Source organism: Poecile atricapillus, chromosome 20, assembly GCF_030490865.1.
Source record: "Poecile atricapillus isolate bPoeAtr1 chromosome 20, bPoeAtr1.hap1, whole genome shotgun sequence".
In the NCBI taxonomy this organism is placed as follows: Eukaryota; Metazoa; Chordata; class Aves; order Passeriformes; family Paridae; genus Poecile; species Poecile atricapillus.
In genome coordinates, this window is record NC_081268.1 from 3285718 (window position 1) to 3312006 (window position 26289).

At 54.2% G+C, this 26289-nt stretch overlaps 1 protein-coding gene across 2 annotated transcripts in view; it reads right to left on the reverse strand.

The window, feature by feature from the left end:
- Positions 1 to 4089: 4089 nt before the first annotated feature.
- The window catches only part of NOTCH1 (notch receptor 1), a 42845-nt gene continuing 20645 nt past the window's right edge, over positions 4090 to 26289 (reverse strand). The window contains exons 5-34 of one of the 2 annotated variants that reach the window (XM_058853976.1): positions 24225 to 24347; positions 23840 to 24073; positions 23584 to 23739; positions 23309 to 23494; positions 22789 to 22902; positions 21999 to 22112; positions 20781 to 21014; positions 20319 to 20429; positions 19435 to 19627; positions 19055 to 19200; positions 18415 to 18528; positions 17367 to 17486; positions 16962 to 17114; positions 16338 to 16566; positions 16005 to 16206; positions 15764 to 15917; positions 15342 to 15526; positions 15024 to 15156; positions 14459 to 14578; positions 14251 to 14363; positions 13240 to 13811; positions 12113 to 12541; positions 11179 to 11327; positions 10339 to 10555; positions 9917 to 10007; positions 9540 to 9705; positions 8563 to 8858; positions 8110 to 8257; positions 7901 to 7998; positions 4090 to 7466 (exon numbers count right to left, since the gene is read on the reverse strand). In XM_058853976.1, the coding sequence (XP_058709959.1) occupies positions 5982 to 7466; positions 7901 to 7998; positions 8110 to 8257; positions 8563 to 8858; positions 9540 to 9705; positions 9917 to 10007; positions 10339 to 10555; positions 11179 to 11327; positions 12113 to 12541; positions 13240 to 13811; positions 14251 to 14363; positions 14459 to 14578; positions 15024 to 15156; positions 15342 to 15526; positions 15764 to 15917; positions 16005 to 16206; positions 16338 to 16566; positions 16962 to 17114; positions 17367 to 17486; positions 18415 to 18528; positions 19055 to 19200; positions 19435 to 19627; positions 20319 to 20429; positions 20781 to 21014; positions 21999 to 22112; positions 22789 to 22902; positions 23309 to 23494; positions 23584 to 23739; positions 23840 to 24073; positions 24225 to 24347 (6785 nt within the window). In that variant the 3' untranslated portion in view covers positions 4090 to 5981. Of the gene's footprint in view, positions 7467 to 7900; positions 7999 to 8109; positions 8258 to 8562; positions 8859 to 9539; positions 9706 to 9916; positions 10008 to 10338; positions 10556 to 11178; positions 11328 to 12112; positions 12542 to 13239; positions 13812 to 14250; positions 14364 to 14458; positions 14717 to 15023; positions 15157 to 15341; positions 15527 to 15763; positions 15918 to 16004; positions 16207 to 16337; positions 16567 to 16961; positions 17115 to 17366; positions 17487 to 18414; positions 18529 to 19054; positions 19201 to 19434; positions 19628 to 20318; positions 20430 to 20780; positions 21015 to 21998; positions 22113 to 22788; positions 22903 to 23308; positions 23495 to 23583; positions 23740 to 23839; positions 24074 to 24224; positions 24348 to 26289 lie in introns of both variants that reach the window. The other variant, XM_058853975.1, reaches the window with a different exon arrangement.

Below are 26289 nucleotides of genomic sequence, written 5' to 3' on the forward strand. Positions count from 1 at the left end.
GGGACAGAGCTCCGCCGGTCCGGTGCCGGTCCCGGGGGAGCCGCTGCCCATCGCGGGCCGGGGGAGCGAGGCGGATCAGGGGCTCCCCAGGGCTGCTGGAACGGAGAAATGCGTGGTTACAGACACGGGGAATGAGATTCTGCCTCACGGAGCGAAGCTGTGACTCGCCGCACAGCGAGGTCCTGTCCCGCACGTCCGTGAGGGCTTAATTAGGAGAAGCGCATTAATTGGGGAAGGCTGGGGTGCACGTGTCCATAAACATCAGAATCAGAAACGAATCCCAGAATCCTTAAAGCTGAAAAAGCCCTCTGATATTACCGAGTACCGTGTTCACCACTAAACCTCGAGGCGAACACTCCAGGGAATATGATTCCAGCACTGCTCCAAGGCTTAACCACCATTTCTGGGATGAAATTTTCCCAAATTGCCAATCTAAGCCTCCCCTGGCACGACTCGAGCCTGGTTCCCTGGGAGCACAGCCTCTGTGTCCATCGTCCTGTCAGGAGCTGTGCACAGGGAGAAGGCCCTGCCCATGGCAGAGGGTGGAATGAGACGATCTTGAAGATCCCTTCCAACCTACAGCGGTCTGTGACTCCATGAAAACAGCTCTTTGGGAATCAAAAACATAGAAAAAGCACAAAACCTTCCCTCCTGAGCCTCCTTTTCTCCAGGCTGAGCCCTCCCAGCTCCCTCAGCCGCGCCTGGTGCTTCAGGCCCTTCACAAGCTCCGTGTCTCTGTGAGCTGCAGCTCGATTTTACACAAGCATGAAGCTTTTTAGGGGGGTGAACCCCCGTTCCAGCAGCAGAAGAATGTCTGTCAGTCACCAGCCTGGCCCCCCGTGCTGATACTGTCACAGCCGGCACCCAACAACAAGCCTTGCAGAGGAAAACACAACGACCTAAACAAACATCTTAATCAAGGGTCATTATCAGTGTGAGAGCTGTTCCTGCACGCTTGATCATTAAAGCAGGGGAATATCCTCAAAGCCCTGGCCAAGCAGGGGAAGCAGCACTTTGATGCTGGTGTGGGAACCAGAGGCAGCGCTGTGATTTTTAAGTGCCTTTCATCTCCCTCTTTTGTAGGAACATTCTTATAAACCAGCTTGTCAAATACAATTTCCCTGTGCAGGCATGAGTTGCAGATAAAGCCCTGGTTCTCCCTTGATATTTCCCCCAACAGGTGTAATCCGAGGAAACATGGTTTTAATTAGCCTGATTGGCTTTTTGTGTGCTAAAGACCATCAATAGTTCACATCTGTGTCTATAGTTAGATATTTATGTTGCATATTTAACCCCCTCCTACAGGGGTACATAATGCAAACATCAACAATGGGATCTCAGCTTTGCTGTTCTCCTGATAAATACGTGATTATAAAGAATTGCCACGTTAAAGCGTTCAATCCCTTTTAACCTGAAGTTTTATAGCTGGTTTGCTGTACACAGCAGTACTTCTGGACTTGAGTGACCCATTATAAATGAAAACCTTTGCCAGTGAGGACAACGTGTGTTCTTCTCCCCCGCTTCACAGAATGGTTTGGAAAGGAGCTTAAAAATCATCAAATTCCACCCCTGCCATGGGCAAGGGCACCTTCCACTATCCCAGGCTGCTCCAAGCCTTATCCAACCTGGCCTTGGACACTTCCAGGGATGGGACAGCCACAGCTTCTCTGTTCCTCAGCTCACCTGGGATACAACACAAACGACTCTGACCTTTTGCTGGTAATTTATTCAGTCTTCAGGTTGCACACAGCCAGAAACACAACCTTGCCCCACGAGCTTGCTATGAAAAGGATCATTCTTTGAGTTTAGAAACATGGAAAATGCTAAAGGAAGGTATCTCTATCCCTTACCAGTATTCTGCACTATGTTGGCCAACTGGACAATCAGAGTTTTATTTATTTACTCATTCAGTTGCTGTGATTATTCAGACTACCCCAGCCACATTACCCCCTGTGTGATTTGAGCACCGGAGATAAATTTGGCTCCTTTTGTACATTCTTCAGGGGCTGATTTCAGCTTCAGCAACAATTCCTCAATCAGGGCTGGAGCAGCTGCGAGCAAATTTGTGAGCAAACACCAACAGCCTGGAGGGAGAAGCAATACAGAGTAGCAGTTTCTAAATGTCCCATCTAATTGAGCAGGAATAATGAAAACAAAGAGTGAAAAAAACCAAGCCCTCCAGCATGTAAACAAATAGTTCAGGTGCAGGGATTCCTCAGAGCACCAACATACCTGCCATGGCAATAGCCAGTGCTAATCTTGTTTTACGCCAACACTCCCGAACCCTTCCCTCGGTGTGGGATGTGATTTTAGTGCTTCTCAGCCCTTTTCACCTGGAATGCTGAGACAGCCGTGCTTGCCATGATCCAGGCACTCCTCAGCATCTTCTGGTGCTGAGAGAGCTGGAAATTCATCTCCCAAAAATCTTTACCCACACGAAGTGAAGATGAGCTCGTGGTGGGACAACGTGGGTTGGTTGGTGTGGGAAGAAGCCTAAAGTGTGAGAGTTTGAAACTGGGGCCATTTTTCTTGTTTCTCGTTTAACTTTGCCTCGATCCCAGCTGGATCTGCGACACCACAATCATGTCATGTACCACAAGTTGGTTGGTCACCAGATGCCCTCATAAATCTAAGTCATTTGGGGCTAAACACTTAAAACCTAAATTTTTGCATCCTTATTCCTCTAAGATTTAAAAGCCTTAACTGACTTCTAGTTTGAATTACCTTGTGGATAATTAATTAGTAGCTATCTATTTGCTTCTTTCCATGGTATTTAGCCCCCCTCTTTCCTCATCCTGTCCCTCTAACCACTCCTCATGGAAAATCCCGTGCTTTGCAGCCCCTCTTGTTGAACGAGCCACACTCTTGCAATGTCACATTGTTTTCCATGTCCTCATAAACCCTTTTTTTTCATCTATTCCAGGCCAAATTTCTGCCTTGCCCATGAGTGACTTGGATTTACAGTGGACCAGGCAGGAGAGGATCCTTCTAATGCCTCCTCACTTTGGGATGAGCCTCTCCCAGCCCCACTGGCAGCACTGGAGCAGCGCTGGGCTGGTACTGGGATGGGAATGTGTGGGAGAAGCCTGGAAGGCTGGGCTGTGTGGGATTCATGAGCAGCTCATGTGTGAGTCACGCTGGAGGCAGACAAACTCCATTTAGTGCATTCCAGATGGGCTGCAGCCAGACACAGGCAGGGGGATGACACATAAACCCATCTCCAGGGTGTCCCCCTGGCTATTGAGATCCTCACTGGTGACACATTTTGCAGGGGAGAAGAGGGGTTTGCTCTCTGTTAAAGTACCCCTTTCCATGGAGTTTGATGTTCCCTTTCCTGGAATGTCACCTCCCTGACCTCTGAAGGTGCATTTCACTGCTGTGGGTGGCACATCAAGCGCCACTGTCACCACACCAGTAGCTGACCAGTTGTACAGCAGGTGTTGGGTGGCCCTGGATCTGTCTGGGGCTGGACACCAGCCCCATCCACACACAAGCTCTCACCCTCCTTAGCCATGGAGTGGAAAATACCAGCATTCCAGGCTTATGTGATTTGGGAGGAGGTCAATGGCTCTGCTATTTATAACCAGTTATTTGGGGACTTTGCAGCTGCATTTGCACTGCAGAGTCCCTGTGGGGTAGAGAAAGAATTAAATTAAATTAAATTACCTTAAAAATCTTGAGCACAGCAAGGACAGCAAACATTTTTGGGTGGTGGTTGTGCCCAGAGTGGCACAAATAAAACTGTCCCTCTGGTGCTGCTGTTCCTGGTTTGTTTGAAGATGCATGAGGGATATTCTTTAAAACAATTTTTCCATGTTTCCCCTTTCAGATCTTGGCCTGAGGATATCAGAGCACCCACAGCAGGTAAAGCACCCCTCCTGCCTTGCTCAGGTGTCTCAAGTCAGTGAGAGTTTAGTACAAGTTAAAGGGAAATTTTCATTGTCCAAAGCTCTTCTCTAAGTTTTTACACAGAGAACAAGATGTAGAGGAAGCTCCAGCCCTCAGTGCAAGGAACAGCTCTGAAAGGCAGCAGGTGTCAAATCCAGAATTCAACTGACCCGTAACAAAAACACCAAATTCCAGTTTTAGTAAAATCTAGATGCCCAGAAGCATCATTTATTGCAAATCAGTTAACCAAAAAAAATACATCATTTTTGCAAACTACAACTTTGCATGTAGATAACTTTATTACAGAAGATATCTTTTCTTAAACTACACTCTAGTTTATAAAACATAGGAAGATTCAACACCACGTGATGTTTTTATCACTCATATTAGGCGTGTCACAATAACAATGGTCTGAAATGTTAACTAAGATGAGTGCTCAGCAAGGCGCTGTGCCTTGAGAAATATCCATTTTATTTGGTGTTCTAATAGAAAGGAATGAGGAAAAGGAACCCTTTTCTTAGGTTTTCTTGATTAACTGCTCTCTATCTGCCTGTCCCATACACATTATCTAGTCTTAGGGTGTCTGCTTGCTTTTGCACCCGAGTGAGTGATATTCCAACACCTCTATAAGGTGATATATTTATGATATATTTAAGACTTGCTCATTTAGATTTTTGAAACAAAATCCACCTTTTCTTGAAAAAAAAAAACAAAACAAAAAACCAAACCAAAAAAACCCCATATTTACAAACATTAAATCTGCCACAGGCTTATACTATATTTTACATGATACACAGAAAGAGTGCACATCAATATAAAAAAAGATGCATCACTCCAGGCTAACGTCACAGAACAAAATGTCAACGTTTCACAGCACAGCTGTGCTGGCCTCTTGCCCTCCAGTTTGGCCAGTCCAGCCTCCCACCAAAACCAGCAGCACATCCCACTGGGCACCCAGTGAGGGCTCTGCCAGAGGAGCTGGGGCCGGGCGAGCACGTGGGGGTGGCAGTGTGATAATGCTTTGTAATCTCACTCAGGGTGTCTGCACTGCCAGACACACCTTCTTTTAAAAAATAGGCAGGCCATCCTTAAAATAAGGATGTGGTTTACAAAGTTTATATTGGCATTTATTTCTTAAAACGGTTACTCAAAGGCAAACATGAAAACAAAACAAAACAAAAAAAATCAGTAAAGATATTCAAAGTAAAATTAAGTCTCCTTTGTGTATATACTCCATACTTACGGGCTTGCTCTCTTGGAAGTTTGGCAAATACATTTCTTTTTGATGGGGGACAGTATTCATGTTTTGTTGGGTGGTTTTTTTTAGCTTAGAAACTGTTCTTACAGGTCTATAATCCTGATTTTCTTTTTCTTTCTTTTTTTTTTTAGATCATAAAAATCATTTAAATATATATATTTATATATATATATATAAAAACAAGAGAGAACAAAAATTTCTATTATCAAGGCAAATGTACAACTATATAATACTGAAATTTAAACAAAGATTCATGACTGGTACCATAAAATGTCCTCTCATATAATTGCAAAGGAAACATTTTAAAGTACATTTAAAAAATGTGTCCATACTTAATTTTTTTCCCCTTAAGGAGTGGTATTTTTAGTCAATTTTTACTTCCCCTCTTCTTTCTCACCTCTCTTTCTGAGTTGAAAGAGAAAAAAAATAAATTAATGGCATTTCAGAATCACAAATCATTGCTTATAACTTTACATAAACATTTCCTCTCAAATCAAACACAATGAACCCCCCCCAAACAAAAGAGAACGTGCTATAAAAACCTAATTTGTTGATTTCTCGAAACACAACTGGTGTCCCACATTGAGTTCTTAACAATAGAACATATAAATAAAAAGGCAGTGTCCTCATGTAAAATAAAAAGTACATAAATAAATACTAAAAAAAAAAAAAAAAGGAATTAATTCGTCTTTTTCTTTTCTTTTTTTTCTTTTTTATAAAAACATATTTAAAAAGGATCCTTTAATAAAAGCATCCGACGTCCTTTTAAAAAAAAAAAAAAAAGATCTCCCTCGAGCTTCTGGCTCCCAATGAGCGTCTCTAAAACACCTTTTTTTTACTTGAAGGCCTCGGGGATGTGTCCCATCTGTGACTGCATACTCGTGGGAGGGCTGGAGATGCCCTCGGACCAGTCGGACACGTTGGAGTGAGGAGAGGAGCTGGACCACTGGTCAGGCGACTCCGGCGACGGCGTGAGGAAAGGGTGGTCGGGCACCTGGAGCTGGTGGCTGGGGGTGTTGTCCAAGGGGGAGGAATAACTGTGCTGGGAAGGCGGCGTCAGGAACTGCGTGGTGGTCATGGGCTGGGCGAGGGAGGAGGGCAGGGAGGTGGGCAGCATCTGGGAATCCTGGGGCAGGATGGTGTGCACGGCCATGGCGCTGCCGCTCACCGGCTGCAGGTCGGGCTGGCTCAGCTCTGTACCGAGGAAATTCTGGCCCATGTGGCCGCTCCCATTGGAGCCGGGGTTGTGGTGCTGCTGCTGCGGCTGCTGCGGTGGCTGCGGGGGCTGCGGCGGCTGCTGCGGCTGCTGCTGTGGCGGCTGCAGGTTGGGCTGCTGGAGCTGCTGCTGCTGCTGCTGCATCTGCTGGAGCTGCTGGCTCTGCATCAGGTGGGGCTGGGACGCCAGGCGGGTGCTGGGCATGGCCTGGTAGCTCATCATCTGCGACAAGCTGGTGGTGGGCAGCCCGTTGTGCAGCGAGGTCATCATGCCGTGCTGCAGGTTTTGGGGCTGCTGGTGCGTCCCGGGCTGCAGGTTTGCTCTCAGGGGGTTGTACTGGCTCTGCACCATCCCGTTCTGCAGCCGGGTGAGCCAGTCACACTGCCCGTTCAGCCCGGCCCCGCCGCCCACCGAGAAGCTCATGGGGGCACTGCTCATCCCCGTGCTGGGGCTGGACACCGGCAGGTGGGACAGGCGCGGTGGCACCGAGTCGAAGCCCATCCTGCTGGAGCTGCCCATGGCCATATCCTGCTTGCCCGCCATGTTGAGGTGGTTGATGCTCAGGTGGGCATCGGGCATGCCTGGCAGGTGGTTCAGGGGCATGGAAGGGGACTGCTGGAACGGAGAGGTCATCAGCGGGGGAGAGGCCACGTCCGAGAGGTACCCGTGCGGCGACTCCAGGGAGTCCACTGGAGACAACACGCTGGAGTTGTCAAGCAGACAGCCTTTTCCATCCTGGGACTTTTTCCTCCGGGCTTTGAGGTCTTTGGCATCCTTGCCATTGCAGCTCAGCCCCTTGGTGCTCGGCTTCCTGGCCTTCTTGCCCTGGACAGCAGGTTTGAGGTTGCCGATGTAGCTGTTGGGGGAGCAGAGCGGGGGGGACAGGGTGGGTGCCCCCAGGGGGCCGTTGTGCAGGGTGGGGCTCCGCACCAGGTTGTACTCATCCAGCAGCCGCACGATGTCGTGGTGCATGCGCTCCTGGGCGATGTCCCGCGGCAGCCGGTCCATGTGGTCCGTGATGTCCCGGTTGGCAAAATGGTCCAGCAGGACCTTGGCGGTTTCGTAGCTCCCTTCTCTGGCTGCCAGGAACAGTGGGGTCTCCTCCTGGAAAGGCAGCAAGGTTTGGTTAGGGTTGAGTTCACAGATTCTCCTGGCTAGCGCTGCCCTGAGCTCCACACCCGTGTGGTTGGGTGGCAGAGATGGTCTGCCGTCATCTCTCCTCCAATGAGGGTTTGCTCCTTTCTCCTACCCTGCTGAGCCATGTCCTTGTACTGCTATCAAACCAGGAACCCTGTGAGTGACCCTGAACATGCTGGATATGGCCACAAAGACACTGCCCACCAGGCACTGCATGGCCCCTCAACATCGCCCCTACAACCAAATCCCTTAGCGCTCCTTTGAGCTAAATCCAACTTCATTCACAGCAGAATGTGTGAATCAGTCTCAGTGCCAGACATTTGTGTTTTAGCCAGAAATTACTCCTTAACAGACTCCCCAAATGGTTCTTCCCTTGCATATATCAGCCTAGGAGGTCCTACCTTATTATTCTGCATGTCCTTATTGGCACCATTTTTCAGGAGGACCATTGCAGCTTCCACATTATTCACAGCAGCTGCCCAGTGCAGGGCTGACTTGCCTGGAGAGGAGAACCACAGAATACAACACACATTAGAGAGTGCTGAGATCAACAGCAAGCAGCCCTTTTGTCCCATGTCCAGGTCAAGTGGTGTTTTAGCTGCCTCAGTACCTAAATCATCCACGGCGTTGACGTCAGCGTGGCAGTTGATGAGGTCATCCAGCATCCCCTCCACAGCCAAGCGAGCAGCCAGGATCAGGGGAGTGGTCCCGTCATGCATTCGGGCATCCAGGTCTGTTGCCCTGTTCCTAATCAGGATCTGCCACAAGAAGGGCCAAAGCAGAGGGAACACAAACATTAGGAGGGGCAGACAGCAAGGCACTCCAGGTGTCCAGGTCTCAGGACCCTTTCCAAAGGTTCATCTCTCCAGTTCTGCTCCCAGTCCAGGGCTGCTGCTGTGAGGTTGCTGCTTTGCTATGCCCCAAGACAACGGAGGCTTCATTTTTTACAACTGTCACCCCACACCTTGCCCAGGTGAGCAGGAGACCTTGTGATAAAACTCTTCACATAGCACCACGATTTCCCCCCGAAAACCCCAAAACTGGCGGCCAAAGCATCGATTACCTGGAAGACTCCTTGGGCATCGGCAGAGACGGCGGCGTGGAGGGGCGTCCGGCCCATGTTGTCCTGGATGTTGGCATCAGCGCTGGCCTCCAGCAGGCGCTTGGCAGCGTCGGAGCGGGAGTACCTGGCGGCCAGGTGCAGGGCGGTCTCGCCCGTGCGGTCAGTCTGGTTGTGCAGGCTGGCGCCCTGGTAGATGAAGTCCGAGATGACGGCGGGAGCATCATCCTCCTCCTCGCTGTTGCCGGTCTCCAGCCCTCCTCCGCTGCACGAGGCGATCATCAGGGGGGTGAAGCCATCTGGAAGCACAGGGGAGCCCAGGGAAAAAAGGCTTTTTTACCCTCTGTAATGCAGGAGGCTCAGCCAGATGCTCTGCCTGTGATAGATGCTTATTCTCCTGGGTGCACCAAGACTGAGTTCCTGACTAGTTCTGAACATCAAACACGAATATCCTTCCTCTGATATGGATCTGAAATTCCTTAGTGGTATCTCACTACTCACTGCTTTCCCTATTTCAGCTGCTCCATGTAAAGTGCAGTTTGTAAGGAAGGCTGCTCAAAGCAAATAGTGTATGGTAAATACCTTCATTATTTCAGAGGATGATTTCACAGACATGGGGAAGACCAAGTGTTTGTAAGAATTTAAAAAGCTATTAACCATTGTTAAAAACCTTAAAAGAAGACTGTGAAATGTACAGTTGGGTGGGAGGAGAAGAATATAGGAGCAGCAGAGAGATAACCTGGATGATTTAATAGGTACTTCTGTGATTTCCATCTCAGTCATTAAACAAAAGAGCTCTCATGGAAAGCAAAATGTGGCAGGGTCTCTCTCTGAATCACAACAGCAACCCTGTGGTGCAGAGCTTGTAGCAGTGACTCTGCACCAGCAAGGAACAGGGAGGGCTGTGGGGCTGCTCCTCTGCAAGGGCTGAGGGAGGGTTTGACATGAGCTGACAGTGCAGAAGTGCAAGGGGTCCTTACCCGGCCCTCTGACGTTGACATCCATGCAGTCAGCATCGATTTCCCCCTGTGGAGGCGTGGGGGCCATGGAGGAAATGCGCAGGTCAGCGGCGTCCAGGTGCTGCTGCGTCCACTGCCTGTGATCCGTCTGGTCATCCGTGTCCGGCAGCATCGCCTGCTCCTCAAACTGAGGGAAACAGCAGGGAATGAGCTCCCAGAAAAGCACCCTGAGCTCCAGCCTGGGAAGCTCTGTGAGGCTCTAAGGTGTGTGTTTGTCACAGGTTTGCAAAGGAGCTGAGAGCAGCAATGAGGGGCCCTCAGCGTCCCTCTGCTCCTTCCATGACAAACCCAGGAGTGACTGCTGGCAGCACAGGCAGGGAATGTGGCAGAGGGCTTACCCTGAACTTCTTGGTGTCCAAGGTCTCCTCATCACCCCACTCATTCTGGTTGTCATCCATCAGTGTGCCGTCTGAAGCATTTTTGAGGGGTCTTTAAAAATAAAACCACACAAAATGTTATCTCCTCTGCAGGAACTGTTTGTGATGTTCGTCCGTGTACAGGCACAAACTGAAAGAAGAATTAACCAGTCTCCACGAGGTTCCCCTCAGGTTGCATTTCATTTCTTACCAAGTGCAAAAAGATTACAAAACATGAACCAGATGGAACACTGCTTTTTTCCCCATGCAGAACTTCAAGACCCCTGCTTCATTTCCTCCCTGCCACACCACTACGATGCACTAGAGAACAAAACTCCGACGGGCTCTCTCAGAAGAGCCCCGAGCTGCGCCGTGTCTATCGGGTTAGCAAGCAAATTACTCACTTCAGTCCAACAGAATCCTCCCCGAGGGGCTCCCGTCGCTTCTTCTTGCTCGACTCTGTCACTTTGAAACCTTCTGGGAACCAAAGCTGCCCATGCTCCCTGCGGCGCTTGCGAGACACCAGCACTCCCAGTCCGATGAAGGCGACCAAGACCAGCGCAGCCCCCACCACGTACATAGGATACAGCTGGGAGTTCTTCGTGGGCTCGGCTGTTTCACCTACAAAACAGTGGGGCACAAAGAGATGCTGAGACATTAAGCTGCATAGCAAACGAGGGACACGGTGGAAATGAAGGAAAATTTGTTAATAGAGGTACCTAAGTCTGATCTAAATCAGCCATCCCCCCCCTCCCCAAAATAAGGTCATTTTATACGCTATTAATCAGAATTGCAAACTATCGGCAAATTCTCGGCTGCACAAGGCAGCCTGCACCAGGAGACAGCTTCACTTTTTTCTCCTTTAAGGAAAAGGATTAGCAAACTTCAAATCATTGCGCTTGCATTGAGCTGTTAAGACAAAAGGATTTAGGGGGGATTTTCAAGATACAAACTTCAACTCCTTGCATGTCACTGATTGATTGGAGCTGCTTGGGTTTTCTTTTTCTTTTCTTTTTTTAATAACTTTTAGAGTGATAATGATTTTGAAATAAAACCTGGAATAAGCAAAAATAATAAAGCGGGCTTGCAATTTTTTAAAAGAAAAGACTTTCAGGAAAAAAAAAATATGTGAGGTTATTAAAACCAGACTGTGCTCAAATGCAGCCAATTGACAGATAACTAAACTCAGGGAAGGCTGGAAAGTTTTGGCTGTCTCTCCTCCCCAGCTGACGAGCTGTACTTACTTTTGACAGCTTCTATTTTGTAGGGTATGTTGAGGTTCCCAAGGGAGGCCAAGGCTCCCAGGAATGCTGCCACATCAGTGGCACTCTGGAAGCACTGGGAAGATGACTGGATGCACTGGCGGTTATCAATTTCCAGGTAGACGATGGATCTGTGAGAGAGAGGAGTCAATAAGGAACAGGGAGCGATGACCACACCACGAGCCCTGTCTCCCTTCCCTCTTTAACCCCCACCAGTGGGAATTAGAAGATGGGAACCCATCTCCTTGCTCCCCTGTGGCCCAAAGCCTGCAGCTCACACTCATGGTCTGTGGATTTGCTTCAGTGAATGCTGTAAAATCCAGCTCTTTATCTACAGGAATGGAAGGGAGTCTCTGCTTCACAATGTTTTAAAATTATCCAGACACTACAGTATCTTAAATAATGCTCTTTGGAAGCCTTCAGATCTTCTCACATCAGCTTCGCTGCTCTAACTCCTTTGCTTTCAGGGGTTTTTGATTGAGTCCATGGAGAGGGAGCAGGTTAGATGTGTATGTTTACACTAAAGATCTCCAAACACAGATTGCAGTAATTGAGTTTTACAACAAAGCTCTAGAAAGCATTTCCCAGGGAGAAAATGAGGCTTAACTTAATGACTTCCTGAAGTCAGACAGTCGGTCAGGCCAACCTCTGCTTCCAGGTCCCACCCAGCCCAGCCCCGGCTCCCAACAATGCACAGGCCTCCTTCAATCGTGAGAGTCGGCGCAGCATTGTACCAGGGACTCCTGAATGATCACTCCATTTTCCCACATGAGAGCAAAATCCGGTTTCTGTTCACACAGAAAGCAACATCTAAATACAATTATCTGGCCTACATCCTTCCCTTCCTAGCGTGTTACTATTATGGACACAGAAAACACACTCTGAGTGTCGCTCAGAGAAAATGGAGCCCTCTTACCCTCTGATGTCCATCTGGTCGAGCTCCCTCTTCTGCCTCCTGCCAGCCCTGGAATAGAGGCTGCTCTTCACTTTGTTGATGACAGCACTGGACATATCTGACCAGTCCTCTGTGGACCTTTTGATGTAATGTTTTTTCAGCTCCTCCTCATTGCCGTAGTATGGGAAGATCATATACTCCCCCTTGGGGTTCTTCTTGAAGACCACGTTGGTGTGCAGCACACGGCTCAGCTCCCGCAGGAAGTTGAAGGAGTTGTTCTTGAGGTTCTCTGGGGTGATGAGGACCACCACCACCAGTGTGCCATCTGCCAGCTTCTCTGGCATGTTGTTTGCACAGTCCAGACCATCCCACTCGCACTCAAAATTGTTGCAGCCCTGGTCGCAGTGACCATCCGAGAAGTGATCTTTGCAGTACTGGTCATACAGAGGGCTGGGTGGAGGAAGAAGCAAGGCAGAAAAAGCAATTAAACCAAGTACTGCAAATAACACCTATCTGCTGAGAAAAGCAGTGGTGGTATCTCTTTTGTGTGAGTATTCTTCACCCTGACAGACACTAAACCAGTTTACACAGAAAGCAGCTGTTTCATGCAGCACTGAGAAGCATTCACTGCTGCAGGTGAGAGAGAGCAGCTGTTAAATTATAAAAGAAAAAGGGACAAATTACTGTGACTCAGAGAAGGCATGGGGACACAGAATAGTTACTAAGACCACAGTTGGTCCAGGAATCTGGGACTAAGTTCCTGCTGTTGCCAAAGACAATGTTTGGGAAATGCTTGAATGATAACATCATCATGTTTCCTGGCTGCTCTTCCATCTGGGGTCTCCCTGCCTTGAAACTGACTGTGTTACTGCTGTGAGCTGGAGAATTCACTTCTGTGGAGTGATACAGGCAAGGACAGGGAAGCCATCTGCAATGAGTCAAACCCAAAGAGCTTCCAAGTGGATGTAAACTCAGAAGGACCACAGGGAGATGTGATTGCTTGAGTTGCAGCCCCACAGGCAGCAGAACAGAATGTTGGGAGTGAGCAGCAAGCCTGAGTCTAGGAGTTTTACCAGACACAATCAGAAGAACCAGAGGGTCACCAGAGATGGGCTTTAAAACAAGAAGGTTTTAAAGAAGCCACTTACTTGCACTGCCCCTCGTATTTCTGGCAGTCAAACCCATCGTAGAGGCAGCCAGCATTATTGCACTGAGAGTCACACTTGCCATCGTTGAAATACTTCCAGCACTGCAGAGACTGGGAGCAGTTCTTCCAGGGGTCGTTGAAGTTGAGGGAGCAGTCGCCCCCGTCCCAGCCGCAGGCGTGGTTGTTGCATTTCCCGTCGCAGATCTTGTTGCCGGCGTACCCCGCGCACACCGCGATCTCGCACTTCTCCTCGATTTTGGGGGGGATGATGTCCTGCCCGATGCCCCCCTGGAAGTCGAAGTCGAGGATGTGGCAGTTGAGGCCGTTGAAGTTGGCGGGGCAGTTGCAGCGGTAGTAGGGGGAGGCGTCGCTGAAGAACTCGCAGGTGCCCCCGTTGTAGCAGGGGTTGGAGGTGCAGGGGCTGCTGGCCGGGTACTGGCACTCGGGGCCCGTGAAGGCCGGCGTGCACATGCACTTGGAGCTCTTGTGGATGGAGATGCAGGTGCCACCGTTCAGGCAGTGCAGGTTCCCACAGGTGCGGGAGTCGTTCTCGCAGGTGGCACCCACGAATCCCTGGGGGAGGCACAGCAAGGGGGGAGTCAGAACCACTGATGCTATCCTACAAACAGCATTAACACACCTGTGTTCTGGGGAACTGAAGCTCACCCTCTAAAACTGGTGATGGGCAAGAATAAGTTTGTATGTAAAGCTCGTTAGAGCATCCCCTCAAAGTGAAGGGAGCTCTTCTCCATAACTGCCTGTCCCACTTTGTGAGGTGTAAATAACATTCAGCCTGTTCTACCTTCAGGCCTGAGCCATCTTCTCCTTAACTCTATTCCAGCATCCTTGCAAGTATGGAGGGTGCACATTTATGGGTGCACCCACAGCAAAGCATCCTCCCATCCACGCCTATCCCAGATGGGGAAGCCTCAGGGGCTAAACTGACCTCTTGACCACCCCTCATGGCCACACAACGTTCCCTGCTCAGAGCTGGAGAGGAGCAGGCACCTACCGGGGGGCACTTGCAGATGAAGCCACGGCCGGTGTTGCTGGCAACAGCACAGGTTCCCCCATTCCTGCAGGGTTTGCCTTTGCAGCCATCCACCACGGTGTCACAGCGACGGCCTGCGAGGGAGAGGAGCGTGTGAGGAGCAGACGAAGGCGTGCAGGGATGCCTGGGGGCTGCAGGACCCTGGGAGCAGAGGAGATGCAGTGCTCACCTGCATAGCCAGGTCGGCACTCGCATTTGTAGTCGTTGACCCGCTGCACGCAGTTCTGGGTGCCGCGGGCGTCGCAGGGGTTGGACAGGCACTCGTTGACATCTCCCTCGCAGCGCTCCCCTACAAAGCCAGGGGGGCAGATGCAGCTGTAGCCACCTACCCGATCCTTGCACTTGCCATTGTTAAAGCACTTGGGCCCCAGGGTGACAGGATCAAAGAAAGGGCTGCAGTCATCCACATTGATCTCACAGTGCACCCCTAGAGAGAGGGGGGAACAACCCACACAGCTCATCAAACAGTATCGGGGGGCCTGCTGCTCCCTTGTGTGAGCCTTCCCTGCCAGGGGGCTGAGCCTGACCACGTCAGTGGCAGCCTGAGCCACCTCTTGGGCAGGAGGGACATGGCAGCACGTGGCCAAGGCCGCATGGCCTTGATGGCTAAGCCCACAAGCAAACACAAACCTCGCCCCCTGCATTTGCTGCTGCCGGCCCGAGCAGCTAATGAGCAGAATCCAAGGATATCTGCACTCAGCCCACTAATGCCCCAGCCTGGGGAATTAATTTACCTTGAGTTCCTCTGGGGCAGGAGCATTTGTAGGTATTGATGAGATCGATGCAGGTTCCTCCATTCTGGCATGGGTGGGACAAGCACTCATTGATCTCCTCTGAGCAGTTAACTCCATGATAACCAGCCACACACTGCAAGGAGGAAAGAGGGGATCTATCAGAGAGGTTCCTTCCATCCCCACATGGCTCTAGGAGCATAGCCAGCACTCCAGTCTCCCACTTGGTAAAGGGGCATCATGCAAGGGCAGCATCTTGGGTGGCAGAAAGGCAGTAACTGAGGCTTTTCCCCTGGGAATTCCCACCCTCCAGGCACCCACCTCGCAGGAGTAGCCTCCCAGGTAGTCTGTGCAGGTGGCTCCGTTCTGGCAGGGGTTGGGAGAGCATTCATCCACCTGCTCCTCACAGTAGCTGCCAGTGTAGCCGGCTTGGCAGCGGCAGAAATGCGTGTTGCCAGTGTCAACACAGAGACCTGAGTTCCTGCAGAGATGTGCTACATCGATACCTGTCAGGGAGAGCAGAGTGAGATGCAGGGACTTGGTGACACCCACACACCACAGCGCCATGTCCTGGCCACCACAAATCCCAGAGGGAATCACAGCCTTGGGGGTGCATTGCTAGAGCAATCCTTGAGATCACTCTGCGCCAGAGATCCCCACCGAGAGAATTGGCCACAGCTCCGCTCAGTGCCCAGCACAGGGGACACCTGGGGACCCCAGCCTGGCCCTGTACACAGCCTTACCTTGTTGCTTAGCAGCCACCTCGCAGGACACACTGGGGACATCGCAGTAGAGCCCTGTCCAGCCGCTGTTGCACTCGCAGTGGTACAGGTTGCTGGTCTGCCAGCACTTGCCTCCGTTCTTGCAGGGCGAGGAGTCACACCAACGCACCAGGTTCTGGGGGGGCGGAGCAAGAGGTGAGGGTGAGGACCCAGCAGGGCTTTTGAGACTGCAGTGACCCCCAGAACCCCACAGTTCCTGTACCTGGCAGTTGAGCCCGGTGTACCCCTGGGGACAGGTGCACTTGTACGTCCCGTAGCTGTCCTGGCACGTGCCCCCGTTCAGGCACGGCTTGGAGTCGCACTCGTTGATGTTGTGCTCGCAGTAGCTGCCCGTGAAGCCAGGCAGGCAGACGCAGGTGAAGGTGTTGATGCCATCCACGCAGGTCCCACCATTGAAGCAGGAGCTGGGGACAGAGACATCACACCCCAGTGAGTCACTGCTGGTCGTGCCCCACGCCAAAGCCCCACACACCAAGCCAGGGCTATGGGGCAGCACAGGGACCTCAGCCCCTTGTCCCAGCTGGCAGGACTGTACCTCTCGGTGCAGTCAGGGGTGTTGTTCTCGCAGTGGATGCCGCTGAAGCCGGAGGGGCAGGTGCAGGTGTAGCTGTTGACGCAGTCGGTGCAGTTGGCCCCGTTCTTGCAGGGGTTGCTGGCACACTCATTGATGTCCTCCTCGCACTTGGGCCCTCGGAAACCAGCCAGGCACTCGCAGAAGAACGTGCCAATGCCATCAGAGCAGGAGCCACCGTTGTGGCACGGATCTGGAGAGGAGGGACATGCATGTGAAGATGTGATGGGTCCAGCTGTGGTGCAGCAGCCCAGCCCGGGAGCACAGCTTCCCCATACATGTTCCCATGCCATGTGGAGGAATGGGACTGAGCCCATGGGCTGGGCAGAAGCCAGACCAAACCCACAAGGAGAACCCATGGCATACATTGTCCCCCAGCTTCCTTCCTCCTGCTCCCATCTTGGACTGACACAGCTCAACAGGGACACGTGTGAGGTGGCCCAAAAGCCAAGCAGGGCTCGCAGCACAGCCCTGGCCACAGCGGCAGCAGGTGCTGGTCCATGCACGGGGAGGAGAATCCCAGCCCCAGGAAGGGTGATGAGGCTCAGGGCTGGGCTGGGTGCAATCTGGGGCAGCCCCTGCTCTTACTGGGCTTGCAGTCGTCAATGTCGGTGTCGCAGTTGCGGCCGGAGAAGCCGGTCCGGCAGGCACAGCGGTAGCTCCCGTTGGTGTTCTGGCACGTGGCCCCATTCCTGCAGGGGCTCTTCACACACTCATTGATGTCAATCTCACAGGTCTGACCTAGGGACAGAGCAGGACAGGGATTGTGTGGGCTGGAGGTGCTGGTGAAAGCCCCAGGGGTGACAATGACATCCTGGGCACCGCTCACACCAGGGCAGAAGCCAAGGGACACAGGCAATGGCTGTGTCCCATCCACCCAGCTGAGCCATGGGACAGGTCAGGACCCTTCCCAAGGCCTGGCTCCCTCCCCTGTGCCTTTCCCTCTCTGAGGGGAGTGGGGGGTTCTGAGCCCCAAGAGGGCCAGGTCCATACCTTGCCAGCCAGGGGGGCAACTGCAGGAGAAGCTCTTGTAGTCCTCTGACTCCTGGCACTCGCCACCGTTCTTGCAGGGGCTGCCAGCACAGGGAGCCAGCACATCCTCACAGGTGGCTCCTGCACAGGCACAAGCACCAGTTGACACCCTCCAAAATGACAGGTGGCCCTGCTATCCCTGTTCCCTGTTCCCTGCCCTGGGCTGCTGCCTGTCTGGGGAACGCTCTGGACTTCCCCAGCACCCCAGGACAGCCCAGCTGGGGATGTCTCCTCCATTCCAGGTCACCCATGACCCCAAAGCCTCATAAACTTTTAAGCCCTGGCTATCTGGGCTGCATGAAGGCACTGCTCACTTCCTTTGGCAGGGAAGTGCTGCTCGGGGTGTCTTTTCCCCCTTGCACTCCCTCCCCCCTTCCCTCTCCGCTGCTTTTCCTGTTTACGTCCAGCCAAGGGACACGTTCCCTCCGAACCCTTATCTTCCCTGTCAGCCAATATCTCCTGAACTGGCCTTTGCTATTTTCCAGAGCCTTGCCCTCCCTGCCTCCCCAGTCCCCGTCCCCCCCAGGGGTTTCCATGGCCACTGGTGAGGGCAGGAAACAGCTCATGGCTTCCTGCAATTGTGCTGGGCTGCGCGAGCGGAAGCGCAGGGCCGGCAAACAGGAATTGGCTCAGCAGAATCCCCCGGCCCCTCGGCCTCGGATCGCCTCTTCCAGCACGGGCATCACGGCTGGGGAATGGTGGGGTGTGAGTGGGGCAGCCCCTGGGTGCTGCTGCCCCTGAGCCACCGCCCTGGTGCCCTCCAGGAGGAGGAGGAAGAGGAGCAAGGGAGGAAGCTGTGGCTGGCAGCTCCTCAAAGCTCCTGCAAATTTCCTCCAGCTGCGCCATGGAGAGGTGGAGCCGTGGCTGTGGGCAGCTCCTCGGCAGGGCAGAATGAGAGAGGCCTTCATGCTTAGTGCCAGCTCAGTGCACGTGCTGGGGACCAGCTTGGTGTCACACATGAAGCAGAAACTCCACAGAGCTGTGGTGGGGCATGGGGTGCTCCCCTCACCTGTGTAGGGCAGGAGGCAGTTGCAGGTGTAGCCAGCAACATCATCAATGCACGTGCCCTGGTTCAGGCAGGGGTTGGAAGCACATTCGTTGATATTGGTCTGGCAGTTGGGGCCTGTGTTAAGGAAAATAGATAGAAGTGGCTGTGATGGGGGCGTGCTGGTGGCAGGGGGTATGGTGGGGACACGGTGACAATGACAACAGCCCACCCATTGCCCTGGGAAAGCCTCTTGTGCTCAGCTCCAGCCCTGAACTCTGCTGAAGGTCTCCAGGATGGCTGCACTGTCACAGCTCCCAGCCACACCTGGGGCTCCGCTGTCTCCAAAATGAAGCCCCCAGCCCATCCAGCATCATGAGAACACTCACAGCTCCCACGCACACTTTGGTGGAGGGGGAACATGGCAGCAGCCCTGGCTGCACCCTTAGAATCATGGAATCACAGATTTGCTAATGCTGGAAAAGCCCTTTAAAATCATCAACTCTAACCACAAACCCAGCATCACTATATTCTACATCCACACCCCTTCTGAACACTTCCATTCATGGTGACTCCACCACTTCCCTGGGAAACTTGCTCCAGTGCCTGACCACCATTTCCAGGAAGAAATTTTCAAGAATATCCCATCTAGCCCCCCACTTACCACTGAAGCCCTCCCTGCAGGTGCAGATGTAGCCACTGGTCATGTCCTTGCAGGTGCCACCGTTCATGCAGGGATTGGATTCACACTCGTTGTTGTTAATGTCACAGTTTGTCCCACTCCAGCCAGGGTCACAGTCACACTTGTAGCTTTGGGGAAAAATTTGGGCATAAAGAGCTGGTCCATCCTGGCCCTCTAGGCTGCACCAGCCATCATTTATCCAGGAAATCCTGTCCCTTCAGGGAAATATCCCACAGCACTGGCCCAGAGCATGGACAAGCACCAACTCAAGGGGACAGATGCTCGCCCTCCTCTAACCCTGACTTTGCTGGGGACCCTTTGGTCCCTGCAGCCCCCAGCAGCCCCCAGACCCTCCAGCCTACCCATTCAATCCATCGTGGCATTTCCCATGGATGCAGGGGTTGCTGTTGCACTCGTTCACTTCGGACAGGCACTTGGGGTCGTGGAAGCCCTCGGGGCACAGGCAGGTGAAGCCGTTGATGCCATCCTTGCACGTGCCCCCGTTGTGGCAAGGGTTGCTGGCACACTCGTCAATGTTGATGTTGCACATGCGCCCTGGGAAAGGGGGAGCAAGGAACAGTCACCCCATAAGCATGAACAGCACAGCATGGGGAGTGCACCCACCAGGCAGCTCCCCCTCCAGCCACCCAGGGAATGTCTGCTGGAGGCTGGGATCTCAGGACACACGTGTGCTGCCTGCAGAGGAGCGGGCTGCCCTGCAGGCAGGGTGACTTCACACTGCATCGCCTGCCTGCCTTCACTCAATGTGACTGGGAAGAGGCTTTGGTCCCAGTGAAATTTGTGCCCTGGGCTGCTTTGGTCCAGGATGGAACACCGAAGGGAGGAGGTTTCAGCCTGTAACCCTACCTGCCACGGCTGACAAAGCCAGGCTTTATTTTGGCTCCCAGCGGGCCCGAGGACAAGGGGCCGTGCGAGCGGGGAGCGGCGGGGGCTGCTCCCATCAAAGCCCTCCACCATTTCCAGCAGCCATCAAACAAACCAGTTGGACAAGGCAGCAACCTGATACCCATGGGAGTGGGCGCAGCAGGAGTCGAATTCGCAGCACCAGACACCCCTTTGATTTCGGACTGAGCCGGGGTCACCCTCCTGAACAAGCAGGAGCGCTGGAGGGTGTAAAACCTCCTACAAGCGGGATGGCAGCATCCCCCCTCCTTATTGCCCCCTTGTCCTGGTTTGTGAGGCACCAGCAGCTGCAGGTCCCCAGGGTGTGAGGCCCTGCTCTCACCTGTGTACCCTGGCTCGCAGGTGCACTCGTAGCCATTGATCTTGTCAATGCACTTGCCGTAGTCGCAGGGGTTGCTGGCACAGTCATCCAGGTTAATCTCGCAGTTGGGGCCTGGTGAGGAGAGGGGGTTGTTAGAGGGTCCACAAGAGGAGAGGGATGTCATTAGGAGGTCCCCAGCGCCGTCACAGCAGTAAAATGAAGACCGCTGGCACCAACTGCCAGCACCGCCCCACAACAAAGCACCTCTGCCATGGGCAGCTCCCGGCTGGGGCACGGCTCCTGCCAGAGCTGGGCACCAAACTGGGAGAACTCGCCCTCCCCCAGGATGCCCAAGGCCAGCCCCGGCACCAGGGCGGCTGCTGGTGGTGGCCCAGGGCCAACCTGCCCCAGGGTGAGGATGGGAGTGGGATTCTGCAGGGCATTGCCAACCCATGTGGAGCTCCAGGGGTCCCTCCTGCTCACCTGTGGTCCCTTTGAGGCAGATGCAGTTGTAGGCGTTGTTCCTGTCCTGGCAGGTCCCTCCATTTTTGCAGGGCTGGCTCTGGCACTCGTTGATGTTGATGTCACAGCGGTGGCCCGTGTAGCCAGGCTGGCAGAGGCAGGTGAAGGAGGCGATGCTGTCCTTGCAGGTCCCGTAATGGCATGGGTCAGGGTCACACTCATCGATGTCGATCTCACAGTGAGCGCCCGTGAAACCTGCCACCAGCAGGAGAGACACAGGGTGAGGATGGGGACATGGGGTGGGGATGGGGGACACAGGATGAGGATGGGGGACCCTCCTTCCCAGCCTGTCCAGTTGTAAGGCAGTGCACTGGGGCGGCTTTACCTGCCCCACCGTGAGCTCTGGGACTCCCAGGAGCAGGGTGCAGGCAGGGAGCACCCCGATGTGCTGGCGGTGGGGCTGCTGAGACCCCAGCCCGGGGGTTTTGTCCCGGGGTGCACAATGACCTGCATTAAAGCTGCCTCGGCTGCGGAGCGGGGCCCCGCGCTCGCCCGCGGCTCGTCCCGGAGCGCACGGGGGGGCCGGCCGCAAGCACCCCCGAATAATAACCCCCCCGGCAGCTCCTATTCTCCTGGCCAGCTCCCTCCCCGCCGGGTTTGGGGGTGGAGAGCCGAGGACAAAGTACAGCTTTGACTAGACCCCGCCAAGCCCACATAGCAGCTTTTCATCGGGGCTTGGCATTAGCAAGACACTAATTAGAGGCCATTCAGCTGGAAGATTTCTGGCGGGAGCTGCTCCACAAAAGAGCCACTGTTTGCCACCAGGGCTCAAGTCATCATTTTGTGCAACTGCTCCTTGGGTTTCGGTCGGCGAGCCCCCACGGCCCTGCACCTTGCGTCCCCATAGAGGCAGCTTTATTCCTTCCTTCCTGCCTTCCCCCTCGCTGCCGCCCCGGCGGGCGGGAGCACGGTGGGACGGCTGCTGCGGGGCCACACCTAAACACTGCCGGACTCCATACACCTGGCTCCGGGGCCAGCAGGCTCCAGAGCTCCACTTGTTCTGCCAACACCAGGGAAAGGGACATCCTGCCCCACGGGAGTCACATCAGCAGCATGACCCACTGATGGACAGTTCGGGGACACTGCCACAGCAGGTGATGGAGAGGTGGGCACGAAATGATTTGTCAGTGTTGGTTTTATGGCACATCACAGGGCAGGACCCCTGCAGGACCCCCTCACCTTCAGTGCACTCGCAGCTGTAGGTGTTGGGGCCATCCACGCACTTGGCACCATTCTTGCAGGGCGTGCTGGCACACTCATCAATGTCAAACTGGCACAGGTGCCCGTTGAAGCCTGGAACGGAGGGAGAAGTCACATCCCTGCACATGGCCAGACCCGCCAGGCTCCCCTCTCAGCCAGGCTCCCCTCCCAGCCAGGCTCCCCTCCCAGCCAGGCTCCCCTCCCAGCCGCCGGGCAGCTCCCGCGGGCCCCCCGCATCCCGGCTGGGGCGCCGGGTTTCCATGGGGACGGCTGCTGGGGGCCCTGAATGCGGGGCTGCGACCCACCATTGAGAGCATCTTATTTACATCTCTAGAGGAGCAAAGTCTCTGAACTTCAAAACCTCCTTTCACAGATTAACCGTCTCCCCATTCTCTGCTCCACCCCGTGACTTTGACACCGCATTCAAAGCCGCTGGTGCGGCCCCCCCCAGCCCCCAGCCCTCCTTCCCAAAGAGGGGCCTTTTCAAGTGCAAAGCCGTGGGGTTTAATCCTCCTTCCCCTCTCCCATGGGCCGGAGCTGCAGCACCATTGCCTGCACGGGGCTCAGCCCCTCATCACAATTGGAGAAGCCCCCTCCAAAGCACCAAGAGGTGCTTGCTACCCTCTCCCCATTTCGGAGGGCTATGAAATTTAAGAAGCCCATTCTTGGCTCGAGCCTGGATGCATCCTGGCTTTGTTCCCACCACAGTGGCAGTGGGATGGCTGCTGGCAGTGGGATGGAGGCTGGCAGTGGGACGGCTGCCACGTACCAGTGGGGCACTCGCAGTGGAACTCGTTGATCTTGTCGAGGCAGTTGCCGTTGTGCAGGCAGGGGCTGCTGGCGCACTCGTCCGTGTTGATCTCGCAGTAAATCCCCTCGTACCCTGCCGAGAGACCCAGCACTGTCAGCACCACGGCACAGGGCTGGCACAACCCCATGACAGGTGCATTACACCCAGGCACGCCGAGTTCCCCATCTTTAAAAGGCAGCTGAGGAGCTGTTCTACACGTGGTGGGATTTGATGCACAAGCTGCTCCTTGGATCAACAGGTTTTGGCTTGATCCAAGACAGCAAGGTTGGCAAGAAGGAGTTCAGTGTAGGGCTGATGGTGCCCAAATCTCACTTCTTGTCCCCCCAGCACACAACCTGTACTGAACTCTTTCTTTTCAGTGCTGTCCCCAGACACACAGGAGCTGCTGACCCAACCCTGCACCGAGCTGAAGCTTGAGGGGACCCTCTCACTGCCCACCCCCAGCACTAAGGCTGAGCCCACAGAGCTGCTCACGCACCAGGCATGCAGATGCACTGGAACTCTCCAATCTGGTCCAGGCAGGTGGCATCATTCTGGCAGGGGTTGGAGAGGCACTCATTGACATCAATCTCACAGCGAGGGCCTGAGTAGCCCTGCAGACACTGGCACTGGAAGGACCCTTGGGTGTTGATGCACTTCCCCGCGTGCTCACATGGGTTGGCTCCTGTAAAACACAAGCACAGCTCTCAGGACTCGCTCCTGGCTGTGCCAGAGCCTTCCCCAGCCGTGCTGCTGTTACCCATGTGAACTCACCCAGCGAGCACTCATCCACGTCCTGGTTGCAGGCTGGCCCCATATACCCCGAAGGACACGTGCAGATGGCTTTGCCATTGACGGGGTTGGTGTCGCAGTTGGAGCCCTCGTTGCAGGGGTTGCTGATGCAGGCGTCATCCAGGTGGCAGAGCAAACCTGGGCAGCAAAAAGCAGGAGCACAACAAGAATGATGGGCACACGAGTCAAGGAGCCAAGGGACGTGCAGGGCAGGGGACAAGGTGGGACAGGACCTCACCTGTGCGGCCGTGGGGGCACTCGCAGTAGAAGGAGGCCACCCGGTCGTGGCAGGTGGCCCCGTGGAAGCAGGCAGCCATGGCACAGTCATCGATGTTCTCGCTGCAGTCCTCGCCCGTCCAGCCGTTGACACAGACGCAGTTGTAGCCGCCGTGGTTGTTGTGGCAGGTGCCACCGTTCTGGCAGGCGTTGGGCATCAGCTGGCACTCATCCACGTCCTCAGTGCAGTACTGACCTGCCAGGGGACAGGGGACACCTGCATGAAGCTGCCGCTGACCACTCCCACTGTGAAGCAGAACAGCTCTGCCCACACTGTGCCCAACATCTCCCCAGGCAGGACCCGTCCTCCCAGCCCAGCCCTGTGCCACCCTCATTCCTGGCACTACCTGTCCACTCAGGTGGGCACTGGCAGTTGTAGGTGTTGACGCCGTCCACGCAGGTGCCCCCATTCTTGCAGTTGTTGCCCGGACAGTCGTTGATGTTCTCCTCACAGTTCTGACCCGTGAACCCTGCGCAGGGGAGACACCTGCCATGATGCCAACTCACCCACTGGCTGTGTCACCCCCCACCACCAGCAGGTTGTTCATTATCAGGTGCTAGAGTGTGCCAGGTAGCTTTGAAGCAGTTGCCTGGTTTCATCTTCATCCCCATTCCGCCTCTGCTGGGGCCTGGCAGGGAGCAGCTTCCTCTTCTGGGCAGGGTGTCCCTGCTGCCAGAGCCTCCAGCTCTGGAGACGCTTGCCCCGAGCACTGGAGGACCTGACTCCACACAAGCCAGAACGAAGCAGGGCTGCTCCCACGAAGGCTTGTGGCACCCAGTGCTGAATCACCGGTGTTTCATTTCACTTGTAAAGAGCCTCAGCAGCAGTGCTTGCCCCTGAGGGGGATCTGAGTCCCTGCCAGGGGAGCCACCATCCCACACTGCGCTGGGCTCATCCCACCTCCTGCTTGGCTTTGTTATCACCTCCAGCTGATAGCATGGAAACCCTGCCACCCCCAGCCTCTCCAGCAGGAGCACAGCAGCCTGGCCCTTCCCAGGACATCTGCCAAGCCACCTCTGACTGACAGTTGCACTAAAAGCTGCATTTACTGTATGATCCTCAAAGCTCTTGACCCAGCTGCTTGGGGTTTGGGATAGCAATGCCAGCCCACAGTGCCAGTGTCCATCTGCAGCTCCCTCAAACTCCCCAGGGCATTCTGCAGGTCCAGACCAGACTGCTCCCCACCCAGGAAGCAAAAAATGTCACCTCCACAGGTAAGGACCAGGTATCCAGACTCATCCTCTGTGGGACCCCGGAGCCTGGCCCAGCTGGGAGCTCTCCCCTCACTCTCTCCATGTTTTCTTTTCCTCTCCCCAGCCCCATCACATGGGGAGCAGCCACAGCTTTTTATGATTGCTGGTAGGAGTCCAGAGCAGATAACATTGATTTGCACCTAATTTTTAAGCAGCGGGACTGAACCTGAGCAGCAATAACTCGCAATGTCCTAGATACCAGGATTAACTCATTTTGAACCATCCAAATGAGTAATTAGTACGGCAATTACTTTAAACTCAGGGTTACATTCTGCAGCGATGGCACGATAAAACAGCCAAGATTAGTTTAACTTGAAGAAACCCGGTACAGCCAGGCCTCTCTGGGAATGAAAAGGGGACATTGTTCCAGGTTTGCTGTGCCACATACCAGCATATCAATCACCCCCTTATCGTGAGGAACAGCCCCCCGTCCTTCTGCCTCTGCTGCTGGTGCAGCTCCTGCATCGTGTGGGATGGAGGAGGTGCTGAGGGAGCTCCTGTTCCCTGGAGCAGGGGCTGTGCCACCCCACGGGAGGTGAACCAGCTCCTGCAGGATGCAAATCTCCTGGAAGCGGCCCACGGAGCCGCGGCTGGGCGTGACAGCGCCGATCCTGCCGGGAGCTGGGCTCTCCCCCAGGGCCGTGCCTGATGCTTGGGCTGCTCAGCACAAGTGCCTCGTCAGCAGAACGGCAGGGCAGGGCCACACAGCTCCTCCTGCCACCTCCACCTGCCCATCCCTGCGGGACAGGGCTCAGAGCTGCTCCAACAGAGCATCGCCCCCGGGAGCTCATCCTGGAAGGAAAGGCTTCCTTCCTGGCACTGCTCGCCTGGTCAGCCCCACACCTCCCTGTCCCTAAGGACAGGAGCTTTACTCTGGCCTGGCTGAGCTGTGGTGGAGGTGAGGCAGGAGATCCCGAGGGCCCTGTCTGTTCTGGATTGTTAAGGAGATTTCTGAGGAACTGCACCCAAAAGCTTTGGGAAGGGGATGGAACCTCTGAACCCGTGTCAGACACCAAGACAAGATCCCCCACACAGCTCACAGGGACCACTCATGTTCCCCTAAGCTGGGCTGGGCTGCCAGCAGGGTGTGGGTGTCTGTGCCATCTGGAGACCCCATTCCCACCCTGATGCCACGTCCCCAGCAGAGATGGGGCAGGA